Source organism: Mixophyes fleayi, chromosome 8 (assembly GCF_038048845.1).
Source record: "Mixophyes fleayi isolate aMixFle1 chromosome 8, aMixFle1.hap1, whole genome shotgun sequence".
NCBI lineage: Eukaryota > Metazoa > Chordata > Amphibia > Anura > Limnodynastidae > Mixophyes > Mixophyes fleayi.
The window spans coordinates 115,204,482-115,222,454 of NC_134409.1; the positions used below are offsets into that span (position 1 = coordinate 115,204,482).

General features: G+C 41.1%; 2 protein-coding genes across 3 annotated transcripts in view; both read left to right on the top strand.

The window, feature by feature from the left end:
• CACNA2D3 (calcium voltage-gated channel auxiliary subunit alpha2delta 3) overlaps nt 1–17,973 on the top strand; it is a 790,245-nt gene that overhangs the window by 460,655 nt on the left and 311,617 nt on the right. The window lies entirely within an intron of this gene.
• Nucleotides 4,564–6,212, top strand: LOC142099963 (kinesin-like protein KIF11-B). The gene is given in 3 exon segments (XM_075183974.1): nt 4,564–4,914; nt 4,961–5,620; nt 5,622–6,212. Coding segments are annotated over 3 exon segments (1,602 nt in total).

Here is a 17,973-nt window from a genome sequence, read left to right on the forward strand (position 1 = left end):
TCTCCAGACCTGTCACATTTGCTTTGTATTGACAGACATCTTGACATTAGCGCTGCACTGATCAGCATTCTTTAGCCATGACTGCACTCCTTAACTTGGACACAATTTGCTGAAGAGGCTGAAGGAGCAGGAAATGGTGCATCCACGATAAGAAATAGGTTGAGTTGAACATGTTAAAAAGTTGAGTCTCTATTAAAAATTAATCTCTGCATATTTTATCAAACGCGGATACCGCTGTATGACACGGCTTATTTGGATCACAAGGTCCTGATCCGTTATGAAATGCAACTAAAGGTTTGGTTATTGGAGACGTCCACTGTTTTATTTAGATTTATATCCGCCAATGGATTAGAAGCTGTTTTGCAAAACTGGGCCTGAGTCATTAAGGAAAGTAAGGCAAAAAAAAGGAGTAAATGTTCTCTGGGACAAACCATGTTACAATGTAAGGGGTGCAAATTAGTTCATTATTTAGCAAATAAGTTAAATATGGGCTGTTTTTCCACGTAACACACAAATGCTTGATAGCTTTATTTTTACACTGCAATATAAAGTTGATCTAGGACATGCCCTACCCCAACTATAAATCTGTCCTCACATTTTAAATTTACCTCCCCCTCCAATGCAACATGGTTTTGTCCAGGTGCAAAGTTACTCCAATTTTATGCTTTGCTTTCCTTAATGACTCAGGCCCACTGTGTTTCATTTATTTATTTTTACCTAGTGACTGACGTTTCCGCAGAACATGGGCTGTATCCATTGCTAACCTATGCAGCTCACCTATGACTTGTAGCTAAAAAAGGAAATACGTTATGACAAAATATGATTGTGTTGTAGCAGAGTTTAAACTGACCAACATGTTACCCTCGATCTGACATTAGATTCTATGTTTGGTTTCCTTTTATAGCAGAATATGTAGTGTATATACGAAAAGTCACACTCTACTATTGGCTACACATGGATCTATTTATTAATTTATATTTTATTATACAGTTCTATCTCTGTACTTATCACATCAATATATAATTGAACCACACACGTTACAAACCAATCATTTCAAAGGCCGCCTTTAATTGCACAAATACACACACTTCAATCTGATTCAATCTAATCCCATTGGAAGAACATTTTCTAATTAATGTAATCAGATCAGATCTATTTGGCATCTGCATTTGATGGCATCCGATAGATTGTCACCCACACAAATGTACTTATTTTAATTGGTTAAAAAACAACCAGATTGAATGATCAGATTGTAATGTGTGTGGCCAATTAAATACTGCTCCTTATCTCTGTGAATGTTTTTTTTTTTAATCAGACACCAAACAGTTTTTGTGAATAAAAGTAAACAGTGTGTAGTGATCTCTAAGAAGCTTATGCCAACATATATACATTGTCCGTGACTTGGTCAAGTTAACGGCAAATTAACGGAATAAGCTACAACAAACACACACACTCTAACTTCTCTGTTTTAACAAATACCCCTGGTTCCATGGCTCTCTCTATTAGATTTTCTTTAAGTGCAGAATTTTATCCATGTAGTTACATTTTCAATTAAAGACAAATAAGTTAACAGGTTTTTTTTCCTATATTACGACTAAAGACTTTGATTTGAAACCCCAATATAAACGTATATAGCATCTTTTTATCTTTGCAGTTTTGTACTGTAAAATGTACTTTGCATTTACCTCTAGTGCATATTCCTGTAGGATAGTTTACATATCTTCCAAGTTCTAGAGCTGAGAGCCAATACTTTTCACAAAATAACCTTGTGTTCCAGCACATAATATATACAATTTCTCCCTCTAAACTTTCTCTTACTGTCAAAGTTTCTGTTCTTACCTCCCTCTTCTCTCCTCCAAACCATACATATTAAAAATATTAATGTAGCATATCTGGGATTGTGACGAGATTTATTGCATTGAGTGTTCCGCTATGCAGTTTTTATCTTATGCCGCCTCTCCCAGATTTGCTCTCTTACCACTTGAAATTTCTGTATCAAAGAAACTACAGAATGAATTCAGCTGCAATTTAGATTTTACAAAAAGAAAATAAAAGCTACAGAAAATATGTATTTGTACTGATCATTTCCTGCAGTAACTTTAAAACACATTGGAATACCTCTAAAAATAAATGAGATTTCAGGGATAGGGCATCAGCGAATTAATTGGCAAATTATTCCCAATCACCGATATTTCAGTGAATAATTGATGGCCATTGGAGAATCAGGCCAATAACGGTACATGGAACAGAAGAACACTAATCAGAAATCATCAACAAATGTCACAGGTCTAGAGTCTTATAAAGAAAAGTCTACAGCACATCGGATGCTTATTCTTCTGGGATTCGTAAAGGAGAAAATGTCAATGGACTCTATATAACTGTGACCATTAGTAGCCCAGACTACTGGCGCTTGTGTGCCCACTGTATTTGCTTTATGGCTGTGTAATCAGTAATGCAGTATTATTATATTATAATCAATTGTTTGTCTCTGTAACTGGGCATAACCTAATGCTGCCTGTGAGGAAAAGGGGGTGCCTGAACTAACAAAATGAAATGTAGTTTATATGCTTCAGACATAAAAGATATGTTTAAAATTATTAGAAGTAGTTTAATATCTTCTAGAACATTTTAAAAAAATGTATTGTCTAAAAATATTTTTTCACCATTATAATATATAACAATGTCAAATCATAAAACTATAATTATTAATTATATTATGTTTAAAATTATAAGTAGTAGTTTATTATATACTAGACCAATAAAAAAAATGTATTGTCTAAAAATATTTTTTCACCATTATAATATATAACAATGTCAAATCACAAAACTATAATTATGAATTATATTAATTATGTTTAAAATAATAAGTAGTAGTTTAATATCTACTAGACCATTTAAAAAAATGTACTGTCTAAAAATATTTTACACTATTATAATAAATAACAATGTTAAATCTATAATTACCATCATCAGCTATTTATATAGCCCTGTACAAAGAACTCACACACATTATCCCATTGTAGCTTACAGTCTAAATTTACTAACATACATACACAAACACAGAGACTAAGGTAAACTTAATAGCAGCCAATTAACCTATTTGTATGTTTTTGGAGTGTGGGAGGAAACCGGAGCACCCGGTGGAAACCCACACCAACACGGGGGGAATATACAAACTCCACACAGTTAAGGCCATGGTTGAGAATTGAACTCATGACCACAACACTGTGAGGCAGAAGTGCTAACCATTAAACCAATGTGCTGCCCATAACTATTCAATAGATACATTAAAAATATTTGTGTTCTCAGACTTAGCGGGCCAGTACGGGCTTGTGATGGGACAGTTCCACCAATACTTACAGATTGGACACTATCACCAAAAGGTCAATGCTCAGTTGTCATCTAGGCCTCCCATTGGGTTTGAGAATCTATGCCATTCTGGAGCATCTTCAAAAGGTCTCATTTCCACGCTTTACAATGCATTACTCCCCACCTCCACAGAGGTCAAGGACCGATTCCAAGCGCAGTGGGAAACAGACCTGGGAACGTCCCTAGATCCAGAAGAATGGTCGGACATTTATGAGTGGACAGCACGTTGTTCCATAAATGTCCGTATCAAAGAAAATGCCCATAAATTGCTCCATAGATGGTACTATGTACCTGCTAGGCTTCATATTATATATCCACAAACAAGTCCCGCATGTTGGAGAAATTGTGGCCAAGTTGGCACCTTTATGCACATCTGGTGGGACTGTCCCAGAATACATTCGTACTGGACAGCGGTTCTCGCACTAGCTACAATGGTCCTCGACACTCCCATACCCTCCGACCCTAAGCATGTATTGTTACCCTTGCCTCTCCCAGACCTCCCCACACAAACGCATAAGCTCCTCCGGCACATAATTAGCGCGGCCACTTGTCAGATAGCTGCTTCCTGGAAAAATCCCACACCCCCTACTCTCCAAATGGTCTGTGGTCGGGTTTGGCATACTTACCCAATGGAGCACATCACTAGTGTGCTGAGGGGCTCCTCCGTATCTTTCCATAAAGTCTGGTCTCCATGGGCTTCATACCATAATCAACCCCTGCTTCAATTCTAGTAGAGGCCGGTCCTCTATTGAAATTATCGGATTTGACTACTCCTTCTTGTTAAAGGCATGAATTCCTTCCCCCCTACCGCTCCATTTCTCTTCCCAACCCACCCTTCTTACCCACCAACTTTACTTATCCCCCCCTTCTCTTCTTTTCTTTTTATTATTCTTCTCTGCTTTGTTCAAAATAAAAAAACAGCATCTACACGGTACAAGATTAACACGCAATCAAATTTGCTCTGTAAAAGCATGGTGAGAAAAAGTTGTACATCGTGTTTATCTTTATATGTACAAGTATTTGTCAATTTGTCAAGATAAGATGTTATTATTAATAAAACGTACTTTAAAAAAAAATAAAAAAATATTTGTGTTCACCTTGGAAGCCATTGAGCGTACGTCCACCCATCACAAGAATTTTGGGGACTGGTGTGGAGACGTAGTGAGTGAGATCGGGCAACTGGCAGCATCAAACATGAGCACTGTGGAAGAATCACCAAGGCAGTGCGAGAAGCTCGGCAGTAGCATCACTGCGGTATCTCAGGAAAGCGAGAGCTGGTGGAAGGTTACCAGCAACACAATGACTTCCATCTCTGAACAGGAGAGCTACTTACACATGACGAAAACACAGCTTCAATGCCTCCAAAAGGATGTAGAGGACGGCTGTAGTTCCTCAGTTGTGCAGGTTACAGAGATGGTGAACCAGGATTGTGACGCACAGTACAAGGCCTTGGCTGGTTTGGTGGGACAGGTCAAGGATGATCAGGAGGGGATTAAAGAGCAGAAGCTGGAGCTTCAACAGCAGGCACAGGATGGCCTGAATAAAGTATATTCTTACATTAAGGAAGAGCTTAGAAACGACATCCTGACAGGTACCACCCCACAGAGGAAAGGGTTACAAGCGAAAAAGGGGAAAATGTGAAGGCGAAGCCAAGGAAGTTGTTCCAGAACAGTATAGTAACCGGCAGGAAGACTTTCAGATTGCTGTGTCCAGTGTCTATAGTGGAACAGATGACCACCTGTCGGCCAGTTCGTCAAGATTACAGGCCACTGCCAGTTCCGTGACCACATCCTTTAATAGTATTCAAGAAACTGTATCCAGACAAGTGGCTCAGAGCACTGATGAAATATTAAAGCAGGAGGGTCTGTCCTCCCAAGCTAAGGCCGACCTGCAGAAACTAATGGCTGACCACCGGTCTGCACTGCAGAAAGCTCCGATAACTGATATGCTGCCAATTACAAATTATGTTTTGGATCTGAATTCTAAGCTGAACCGATGCTTGCAGAATTTCTCTGCTGTTGCTGACAAGGTTGATTCCCATAAAGAAGACATGAACGTGTTTTTCACTAATCACTCCATGATGCTGCACAAGTTACGTCTGGATTCCACATCGGCCCTGTCCAGTCTTCAGACAGAGTGTCGGCTTCTGGAAGAGGGGTTCCAGGCTGCTGAGGCACTGCATTTAGAGGGAGTGAATGTGCCAAATTCGCTGGATTTGCTTTCTTTGAAAACAAATCAGAGCTTTAAAGGACTTTATGCTAAAAAGAGAGAACATACAGCAATTATCGGGTTCCTTGCAGCAAGATCTGGAAAATGTTACCTTGGAAGCCATTGAGCGTACGTCCACCCATCACAAGAATTTTGGGGACTGGTGTGGAGACGTAGTGAGTGAGTTCGGGCAACTGGCAGCATTAAACATGAGCACTGTGGAAGAATCACCAAGGCAGTGCGAGAAGCTCGGCAGTAGCATCACTGCGGTATCTCAGGAAAGCGAGAGCTGGTGGAAGGTTACCAGCAACACAATGACTTCCATCTCTGAACAGGAGAGCTACTTACACATGACGAAAACACAGCTTCAATGCCTCCAAAAGGATGTGGAGGACGGCTGTAGTTCCTCAGTTGTGCAGGTTACAGAGATGGTGAACCAGGATTGTGACGCACAGTACAAGGCCTTGGCTGGTTTGGTGGGACAGGCCAAGGATGATCAGCTTCTGCTCTTTAATCTTTTCCTGGAGCTTCAACAGCAGGCACAGGATGGCCTGAATAAAGTATATTCTTACATTAAGGAAGAGCTTAGAAACGACATACCGACAGGTACCACCCCACAGAGGAAAGGTTTATAAGCGAAAAAGGGGAAAATGTGAAGGCGAAGCCAAGGAAGTTGTTCCAGAACATTATAGTAACCGGCAGGAAGACTTTCAGATTGCTGTGTCCAGTGTCTATAGTGGAACAGCAAAAGAAAGTACAGCGAAAAGAAAGAAAAAAAAGTAAATTCAACAATTTTGGAGTGATCAAAAATCACAGAAGATGAACAATCTCTTCTCAAATCCAAACTGCCTCTGAGAATCCAGAACTGAGCTGTGGTCTTTGCTGTGTATATAATCTATCCCGCCTCATGGAGAACTCCTTTTGTATTTAAGTCCTTTGTATGTGTCTGTGCAGCTTTGCAAATTGGTTATTTTAAGACTTCTGGACTTTATATCTTTTTGTGTGTCAATGTCAGTGTTTAATATATATGTCAGAACATTAAACTTCACCAGTTCACTTTTGGCAGCTGAAAAAAAAAATATTTGTGTTCATACTGATAATACGGATTACAACACTGAGATGTTAAGGTACAATAAAATGTTCAATTAGAAATCTAATTTGCACAGTAGTAAGGTCCTAGAAGCTGAGTGATGATAATTTACTTCTTGCTAATGGCTGCTCCGTTTGCATGTGGGGGCAACACAGAGAGAGAGAGAGAGAGAGCGGTACAGGGCAATTCAAAAGTGTGTAAGTCAATTCAGACTTAATTGAAAACCTTGCTGCTGCTTCTTATGTGTTCCTGAATTCCCATTAGAAGTGTGGCATGAGCAGTGTCCATCCCCACATTATACTTTAGTAGTATACTCTAACAGAACCCTTGCTGTTGCTACGGAAGCTGGTGTGGATCAAACGTCCTCCAACGCATACTGGCTTTCTCAAAGAAATGTGGCTCTAGTTTGTAACCTGTTCATGCCCTGGAGATTGGGATTTGTCCCAAGCACATTGAATATGCTGCTCAATGAGCTGTAGGTTCATCCGAGAGGCAGGAAGGCTGAGACAGAGGACCAGTTAGATGGGTAAGAAGTCTGTCGGAGGAGAACTGGATCCCATCAGATAAGGAATCTGGAGTTTGTTTCTGAGAGTTAGAGAGCGGCTTGTTGAGGAGAGAACTTAAGCAATACAAGGACGGTATATTTCTGTGTTCCGGCACCAAAGTGACATCGGTAAGGGACCTAGCCGGTCAATGGATAGAGAGGGGCTAAGAAGGGAGGTTAGGCCCTAGATAGGTGTTGTTGCTTTCTGTTACTTTCCTTTACAGTTGTTGAAAATTAAAGATAATTTTGTTCAACCTCTGGATTACCTGGTGCACACTCGTGCTTTGCACCTAAATTCTGTTCACTCACCAAAAAGGCTACTACCTTTGATTCTATTCACATCAAAACATAACAATTTATGGTAGATTTAATATATAGCAACCAATCAGCTCCCGTACAGCCCATAAGCTTTATTTCAGTTTTATGTCCCGTTATTCTTTATATTTTTTTAAAAGAATTTTTGACTTCTCACATGTCTTGTAACTTCATAAGTTCATAAACTACTGCATAATTTTGCTTGATAGTAAAACATTGAGTGTGATATGAGGGTAGATGGAGTTAATGTTCATCGGCTAAGTCATCTAATGAAAGTTCCTGCAAATCTGGTGCCGGACACAGCGAACATAGTACTGGCTTGAAACAGAGTCACACATAGTAGATCTCCTTCTTGCTATTAATAAAGGAGAAAGGGCCAGTGATGCTGTCATCTGCATCAAAACTGTCCATGAGAGATCATGAGAGATACAGAGCTCTTAAAATTCCCTGTCTCGAAGGAGCAGATGTGAATGTCCGGAATAGTCCAAGTTCGGTGCCAAACGTATTTCAAACATGCGGTGATGCCAATTTCAGATGCATAGTAATGTCAATTTGGCGAGTTCAACAAAACATACACTTTTTTTTTTTTCAATGTAAATGTGCCATGAGACTAAATTACATCTGACACAAAAGAACTCAGTAACATTGTAACATGTGCCAGAAATTACAATGGGTTAGACAGAACCATATTTTGCAACCCAATTATACATTTTTGGCTAGAATATTTTAGAAGTGCTGACTGTTAGTATTACAGCGGTGTTGGGCACTGCTATTACAAGTCCTGCTTTATGTTGGAGTTTACTGAAATTATGTTACCAACGCCCTGTTTAGAAAGCTGTAAAAAGTATTATGAAATTGACACCAACCCAGCATTAACCTTGTCGTCTTAAAGTGTACTCCACCTTCTAGTCTTTGTTAAATCACCCCCTACTTATTTCACATTGACACTTTGGTGGGGTTTCCCAGCATCAGGTTCTTGATGAGTCCAGTTACTGGGAACAACATACTAACCAGTAGAGATGCTCAGGCTCGGTTTCCCGAGAACCGAATATACCAGAACTTAGCAGATCCGAGTACTGTGCCGAGCTGGCTCGGTACCTTCATGCTTTTTCCGATTTGAAAATGAGGCAAAACGTCAATATTACATCGTCGGATCTCGGATCTCGTGATTTTTGGATTCCTTTTTAAGATCCAACATAATGGTGGATGGGAGGGAGGGCGGGACCAAGGACACTTCCATCTTGCACCATTTTTGTTTTCTGCCACTGCCGTGTGCCAATGTGTCCTAGATGTGCTAGGAACTGCCGTGTGTTTGTGTCATTGCTCTGTCACTTACCATCCAGCCAGGTCGCTGCAGTATTTGTCCAAAAGTGTATGAAAATAATATTGTGACCTGTGAGGTGGTCAAAATCGACTGCAGATTGCTTGAAATTAGTGTTATTGAGGTTAATAATAAAATGTAGGAACAAAAAAAAGAACAAAAGTAATTTTAGCATATTTTAGGATTTTTTTCTCAAAAAATCCAAAACCAAAACACACGAGGACGGTTTTGCCAAAACCAAAACCAAAACACGAAGCTAATCCAGATCCAAAACCAAAACCAGTTCACGGAGGTCAGTGAGCATCTCTACTGACCATTCTCCATAATGATAGAACTGTAAAATGAGTATTAACAAAGTAGAGCCCCAGAGGTGACAGTTATTGCCACACCAAGGGGTCAATTTATCAAGCTGCGGGTTTGAAGAAGCGGAGATGTTGCCTATAGCAACCAATCAGATTCTAGGGCCTGATTCATTAAGGATCTTAACTTCAGAAACTTCTTATTTCAGTCTCCTGGACAAAACCATGTTACAATGCAAGGAGTGCAAATTAGTATTCTGTTTTGCACATAAGTTAAATACTGACTGTTTTTTCATACTCTCTGTACAGAGATGCGTAATATGATTGGTGTTATATAGATAAAAAATAATAATAATCCGTAACGTTGGCTAAGGTATACTTCAGTTTAATATGAGAACAACAGGTTAAGAACCAAACACAAAAGCGTATTCTCAATACATACAGAAAAGTTGGATGTAGGATCGTTGTTTCATATACAGTGTTTTAAACCACAATCTTTCCACACCAGTTTGACAGCGACCTCACATCACCCCTCTGTGCTGTTGGAGGATCCTGCTTCTTCCACTATATAATATTCAGTCAGCTAGTCGCTTCCTGCCTGTCTGAATCTCCCTCCTCATATCATGACACTGCCATCTGTCACACCCTGCCCTGTACTCACTAACATAATACTTTATACTACTGATACTATCACCGTCAGAGATCTACACTTTTAGGCAATGTTCACGAAGCTATGTTCAACTAATGTAACCGTGCTCCCCTATACATTGACTGGACCTATTGCCTCTTAGTGACAGGGTTCTGTCTAGGCACATGAAGGCTTGAGCACACATTTATGTCTTATTATAGTCTGTGTAGCAGTTTATACTCTTATAAATCACAAGAGCTCTGCAATGACACGGCTGACAGTAATAGATCTCACTGTTGGCATTTATACATCACAGGCTGAAATAGTGCAGTAAAAACTGCCCCATCTGCACACTTGGTATGAGTGTAATTGTACAGGGAAGTTATCTTCTAGAGCGTAACAAAGGTCATTTCATGTTCTGGGAGGGAGAGATAGCAGACAGCAAGGAAAAAAAGCCACTTATACCAGTTTATTATTTTAATTACCTTTTATTACTTGCTATGCCAGCTTGGGGGATTGTGATGACTGTGTGGACAAGGATTTCAGAAAAATATAATGACTTCCTGCTACTTTTTATCATGCGGAAAATGGATCTTAGCAGTTTTAAGAGCTGTCCGCCAGACTCAATATGGAATAACAATCTGGTTTGAAACCATGAAAACGACAGTGTTATGCTTTGTATATTTGTTTAGTTTAATACATGTTTTCCTTGGTTTGGTAGATAGAATACTGTGTATCTTTAATCAGGGTACAATTCTAAAAAACAAAAGTTATGGGTCATATTACAAGATATTACCTACTTTACTTATCTATCAATGAAGAAATAATATTTTTTGTGAAAAGGCTCAAGTTCGTACAGCCTGCTGAAACCTACTTAAAAAATCTCTCTCCCAATTCTCCCTTGAAGTTTTGGTTGTATAAATTAGAGATGCTCACTAACCCCTGTGAACTGGTTTTGGTTTTGGATCTGGATTAGCTTCGTGTTTTGGTTTTGGCAAAACCGCCCTCGTGTGTTTTGGTTTTTTAGTTTTGCATTTTTTAGAAAAAATTCTAAAATATACTAAAATCACATAATTTTGCTTTTTTTTTTTGTTCCTACATTATTATTAACCTCAATAACACTAATTTCAAGTCATTTGCAGTCAATTTAGACCACCTCACAGATCACAATATTATTTTCATACACTTTTGAATAAATACTGCAGCGACCTGGCTGGATGGTAAGCGACAGAGCAATGACACAAACACACGGCAGTTCCTAGCACATCTAGGACACATTGGCACACAGCAGTGGCAGAAAAGAAAAATGGGGGTCCGCCCTCCCTCCCACCCCTCGCTGTGTTGGATCTTAAAAAAGAATTCAAAACTCTCAAGATCCGACGACGTCACAATGACGTTTTGCCTCGTTTTCAATTCCGGGGGCGCGCTGCAGTACTGAGACGGCTCGGTACTTGGATCCCCTAAGTTCGGGTGTGTTCGCTTCTCGAGGAACCGAGTCTGAGCATCTCTAGTATAAATAACACTTTATTACACAATAGTTAGCAGGTTGCACTGTATAGTGGCCAAATAGTTGGAACAGAGTTCATTGCAGTAAGTGGTGCCGCATGGCAAAGTGTTATGGGGAGAATTCATGCTATCTTGTGACAGAGCTCTAATGTGTTTACTGTGAATACCTTGGAACATTGATGTTAGTTGATTATAACCCTGTTTGCCCGGTAGATGGGGGTGGTGTATTACTTCATTACACCTATCTATATAGCACTCTTGGATCAATCACCCAGCCCTAGCTCAGGTTCCCTTACCTCATGCTCTTGGGGGTGAATAGCCAACTGGCGAACCTGCACATGTAGATTAAATAGTAGCAAAGTGTGAGCAGATGCAGCAGGTGTAGCAATGTACAGTCATTAGTGCTGAAAGTAATAGGTCCATCCAATTTGATGAAAATAAATAGATTTTCATATACTGTATATATTCCAGCTTTACTCTCCAGAACAGTTCATGTAGGCAGTATTTTCCCTTGATATAAGAGCTGACACTCCTGTGTAGTGGGTCTATCACACACCTCTGCCTCTACACAGCTATGACATTGGCGTACTCACATGCCTCCTGTTACCAGCTCACTACACTTCATCCATGGCTATTGGGAAGTGTAGTCTCGAACTTTGTGCCACTTCCAGTGAACAGCCACACTCACACCACTTGTCTCGTGTACAGAACAGGTTTGCAGCATCCTCTGTTGACTCTGCACTTAGTCTAAACACCGTCGATTTTCTGCCGCTACACAACCTGCCTTTCTCTGTGTTCCGGAGCTCCTCTCTCGGAACTAGGACACGTTGAGCATCCAAAGAATCTCAGCAGCTTGGTCTCAAGCTCTTACAGAAGTTGGGTTAATTCAACGTACTTACAGGTGGAGTTGAAAGGGTATATTTACTAAACTGTGGGTTTGAAAAAGTGCAGATTCCGAAGCACTTTTCAATTTGGAACAAACAGCAATAAAACAATACTGGGTAATACATACAGATAGAGAGGTATGAGGGCCCTGCTCGCAAGCTTACAATCTATGGGACAATGGGAGTTTGATACACAAGAGTAAGTGTTACATCATATTGCATATTTGTCCAGGTAGAATGCAAAGATTACAAAGTGTTTAGTGGGCTGTATGCTCAGTCACACACTATGTTGTTGTCACGGGCACTAGGAGTTCTACAAAGGATTCACCAGTTGATAATGCTTACCAGAGGGGCGGGGTTTACACAGCGGTCCTCTGGGCAGTAGGGTGAATGGTAGGAACGTATATAACAGCAGATGGAGAGAGAATGCCAATGGAATAGATGAGAGTCAGTGACTTGCAGCTATGCTGGTAGGAGAGTCAGCGACTTGCAGCTGTACTGGTAGGAGAGTAGAGTGGACGTGAACAGGTGAAGGAAGGTAACGGGAGAGTCAGTTGTCTGCGGATAGCAAAATGTACCACTGCTGTGAAGGGAAGACTTGTCCAGGTGCAGGTAGGTAGCGGGAGAGTCAGTGGTCTGCGTATAGCAAGTTGAACCACTGCTGTGATGAGAAGACTTGTCCAGGTGCAGGTAGGTAGCGGGAGAGTCAGTGGCCTGCGTACAGCAAGTTGTACCACTGCTGTGAAGGGAAGACTTGTCCGGGTGAAGGTAGGTAGCGGGAGAGTCAGTGGTCTGCGTACATCAAGTTGTACCACTGCTGTGAAGGGAAGACTTGTCCAGGTGAAGGTAGGTAGCGGGAGAGTCAGTGGTCTGCATATAGCAAGTTGTACCACTGCTGTGATGAGAAGACTTGTCCAGGTGCAGGTAGGTAGCGGTAGAGTCAGTGGCCTGCGTACAGCAAGTTGTACCACTGCTGTGAAGGGAAGACTTGTCCAGGTGCAGGTAGGTAGCGGAAGAGTCAGTGGTCTGCGTATAGCAAGTTGTACCACTGCTGTGAAGGGAAGACTTGTCCAGGTGTAGGTAGGTAGCGGGAGAGTCAGTGGTCTGCGTATAGCAAGTTGTACCAGTGCTGTGATGAGGTGAGGACTTGTCCAGGTGCGGATAAGTGGAGGAGTGAGAAGAGTCTATAACTGTATAAGTACAATTGCAGAGCAGAGGAGCTAGTTCCAAACAGATATGCAGCGTCACAGCTAATAGTCTATAGCGGGTATGTATACCGCTGCTGAGTAGAGAGGCTTGTCCAAAGGGGATATGCAGGATAACAACTGATAGTCAATAGCAAGTATGCATATCGCTGCTGAGTAGAGAAGCTAGTTCAAACAGATATGCAGCGTAACGGCTAATAGTCTATAGCGGGCATGGATACCGCTGCTGAGTAGAGAAGCTTGTCCAAAGCGGATATGCAGGATAACAGCTGATAGTCAATAACAAGTATGCATACCGCTGCTGAGTAGAGAAGCTTGTCCAACGAGGATATGCAGGCACAGCAGGAGAGCTGAGAGACTGTAGCGGGTATGGGAACCGCAGGTGAGCAGAGCAGGTAATCCAGCAGACAGCTGAAGACACGAGCAGGACACAGGAGTCAGTAGCGGGTATGGGAACCGCCGATGAGCAGAGCAGGGAATCCAGCAGACAGCTGAAGACACGAGCAGGACACAGGAGTCAGTAGCGGGTATGGGAACCGCCGATGAGCAGAGCAGGTAATCCAGCAGGAAACTGAAGATACGAGCAGGACACAGGAGACACCTTCAGAGACTCACAGGGAATGAGACTCAAGATCAGGCCACGATACAATGGCCACAGGTGCCTTAAATAGGGAGAGGTGATTGATCCACCAATTAGGTTAAAAGCAAGGTCATAAGAGTTCATGGATGCTGCGCATGCGCAGTCCATCAAGATGGCGGACGGCCGCGGCTCAGGACAGGCGTCGGCAGGAAGGATAGAGAACCACGCACCAGCGCAGAGGCACTCACGGTCCAGTGAGTGACAGTTGTTCAGAGGGTTGTTACCTTGTGTTAGCTGTGTAGAGGGTGGTAATAGGGTAACCTAGGGAGATTAAGATGCTGGCTGAGGAATATTATAAGCTTGTCTGAAGAGGTGAGTTTTCAGAGAACGCTTGAAGGTTTGAAGACTAGAGGAAAGTCTTGTGGTGCAAGGGAGGGAATTCCACAAAGTGGGTGCAGCCCGAAAAAAGTCCTGTAACCGAGAATGGGAGGAAGTGATGAAAGTGGAAGAGAGACACAAACCGTGTGCATAACGGAGGTGTTTAATTGATATTTTGAGACAAGTAAGGAGATGTATGTTGGTGCAATTTTGTTGATGGCCTTGTATATTAGTAGAAGATTTTTATGTTGGATTCGTTGAAAAACAGGCAGCCAATGTAGAGACTGACAGAGTGACTCTGCAGAGGAAAAACGATTTGCAAGGAAAATCAATCTAGCTGCTGCGTGCAAAATAGAATGTAGGGGTTCGAGTCTGATTTTGGGTAGACCAGTAAGGATGGAATTGCAATCAGATTCTATCTGTTATTTTGTAGAATGTAGTAAACAAATGATAACTAGAATCTGATTGGTTGCTATAGGAAGCATGTCCAATTTTTCAAACCTGCAGTTTAGTAAATATACCCAATAGACTCAAACTGACATGACTTAAAGCTAAGATTAAAACTGGAGCTTAAGTGAAGAGTCACTGTTTTTATATACTTGTGTCCAGCAAACAAGCCCTGAAGGCTTCACATACCTCACAAGTTACAAGGAAAGCGACAGCCTCTCTCAAAGTGCATTACTTTGAAAATAAAACAAAAACATTTTTTTACGCAAAGGAATGCCAGAAATGCATCAAACTCTGCTCCATAGGCATAGTAGAGAACACCCTGACTTAGGGAATATGGGAGTGCGCAGATCTTTTTTGCCTGCTTGTGCACCTGTGAGGGTGAGATGTGTTATGTTTTGTTACTTTTATTCTATCAGGGAAGCATCAAGCAGGTTGAATCTGTGCTTTTTATTACTTGTTATTATAACATATGCATCTTTATAACTTCATACAGAATTCTTCATTTTCTTCTCCTTCTACACTCTAACTTCCTGATCACATGACCCTCTGTGCTGATGCAATCTTAAAGCTACAGTACCTTATGTTATTGTTACTCAATAATGCACATAACCAATATACATGTGAATAAATATACATATATGTGTATATATATATATATATATATATATATATATATATATATATATATATATATATATATATAAAGATACTACATCTATATAAGATACTACACGGTGCAGGGTTGTTTTGTAGTGGGAGGTTGTGTTGTAGATGATGCCCATTGCCCACAGATTGTGCTGTAGATGCTGCCCACTGAAAGATGTCCTCAGTTCCTCACTTCCACCCAGAACCTCACTCTCTGTAGGATTTGGGCCCAGTCACAGCTGTGGGTATGTCATACTTGCCAACTCTCCCGGAATGTCCGGGAGACTCCCGCATTTTGCAAGAGTCTCCCGGACTCCCGGGCGAGTATGGCAATCTCCCGAATTCTGCCCACTTCACTAGGAAGTGCCCCACTTCCTAGGGAAGTGGGCAGAATTAGATCCCAAACGCCGCGATTCCCGGTGAATCGCGGCGTTTGGCCCCGCTCCCCGCTGTCAAATGACGCGTGTGCGTCATGATGTCACAGGGGGCGGGGCCAAAATGACGCGATTTTGGCCGTCCCGCCCCCCTCCACTGGCTGGCTCCCGGAAGGGAGCTAAAGAAAGTGGGCAAGTATGGGGTATCTCTCTGATCACGGAGGGGCTTTTTCGCACTCTGATTGCCCTTCACATGGAGATTCCGGGCACAAGACACCATTCTGATTCTGTTCAGTCTTCATCCTTTGAGGTTGTCGAATCTAAATCAGATTGTTCACCTGTAAGTGTTAGTTTATCAGTCATCAGCCTGAGAGAATAAGAGACACTGTAAGTTCTGCGTATACAATTAGCTCTGCTTTATTATTTACAAGTCCATATCTAAATAGCAAAAAATCACATATTACAGAAAACTATGCCCCAAAAGGTTTTAACCACTGATGCTTCCTTTACACATATTTTGCTACATTCTCTCATTTTCACACAAGAATACTCCCCAGGGGGGAGTTGGTTTATCTCCTATCTGCCACATCCAAGGTCATGGGCATAGTTTCTTGCAAACAATGAATAACTCCTACAAGCTAGCTGTATCTAATCTGTCTTTAAGCTATAAGAAAACAAAATGGCTATAAGGCAACAAGATGGCGTCAGCTTAGCAAAATCACATTTCTCAAGGTTGTTGTGCCGTTCACTATACTAACTGTACTATAGGGTATCTGGGCATTATAGCTGGCAAGCATATTACAGCTTGCTGGGTTTTGTTGCATTAAAAAAATATATAAACTAACTATTTTTATACTTTAGCAATACTTCAAAAGTCTAGGAACAAGCAGAAATGCAAGATTCCACAGGTCTGCAATATTCCTTTACAGAATAATATTGTTATCATTTTATTGAAATATTTCCATTACAATGGGCACCATTCCTATTTAATCATTTCAGCTTTATCAGTCTTTGTAACAGCCTATACCTTTTGCAATTATTATTATTATTTTTTATTTTTTTATAGAACAGCTTTTGAAAAGTAATTTAGTTTAAACTGTGTCTAAATTAAACTATGAAGCATACCAGATGGCAGAGTGAATTAAGATTCTCAACATCAATTTGAAAAGCCGGTGAATTATTCCTGTTTTGGCATTAAACTGCGTGCAAATATTGACCTCGTCATGAGTTGGGATCAGAATGTAACTCACCGTGATAATGTGCAATTTGATTGGCCATGGTGAGACAATCCTGAAACATCACTTGTAATTATGGCTTTACTATGTGATAACTGGCCCTCGGGGAGTTTGATGGGCTCAACACTGACTCTTTTTATATAGAAAACGAGCATCCATCAACCTGTAATGAGTTTTGGTCGATGCTGATTGAACATAAATGCCTACTACAAAAGCCCCGGTAATCCAAGGTTTAAAATACTGAGCGGAACAAGATTTACAGCAAGACTTTGTTCATGTAACTGGAGACCAGGTTGTGGTAGTTGCTTTCTCAATGCAGAACACTTGTGTGCAGGTGAAATGACTCGGTGCCAGTGAAACGCCAGATGTCTGCTAAAATCTGAGTGAGGGGCAAAAACTTATCCACAACTACTACATTTATTTTGGCGGCAACTGTGTAGCTAAATTTTCTTGAGGCATTTTTATGGACAGCACAGTGGCCTAGTGGTTAGCACTTCTGCCTCACAGCACTGGGGTCATGAGTTTGGTTCCTGACCATGGCCTTATCTGTGTGGAATTTGTATGTTCTCCCCGTGTTTGCATGGGTTTCCTCCGGGTGCTCTGGTTTCCTCCCACACTCCAAAAACATTCTAGTAGGTTAATTGGCTCCTATCAAGTTGGCCCGAGGCTGTGTGTGTGTGTGTATTAGGGAATTTAGACTGTGGGTGATTCTCTGTACAGTGCTGTGGAATTAGTGGTGCTATATAAATAAATAAATGATGATGATTGGCAGTTTTTAGAGAATGGAAAAGCTATATTATCATGAGCATTACACTAGATTGCAAATTGGCAGATCTACTGGTAGTAGAAAAAGTTGGCATATCCAGTAGCATCAGCATAGGGCAGTGGATTCCAAACTTTTTCAGTTCAAGGCACCCTTAGGGTCACCAAAATTTTTTCAAG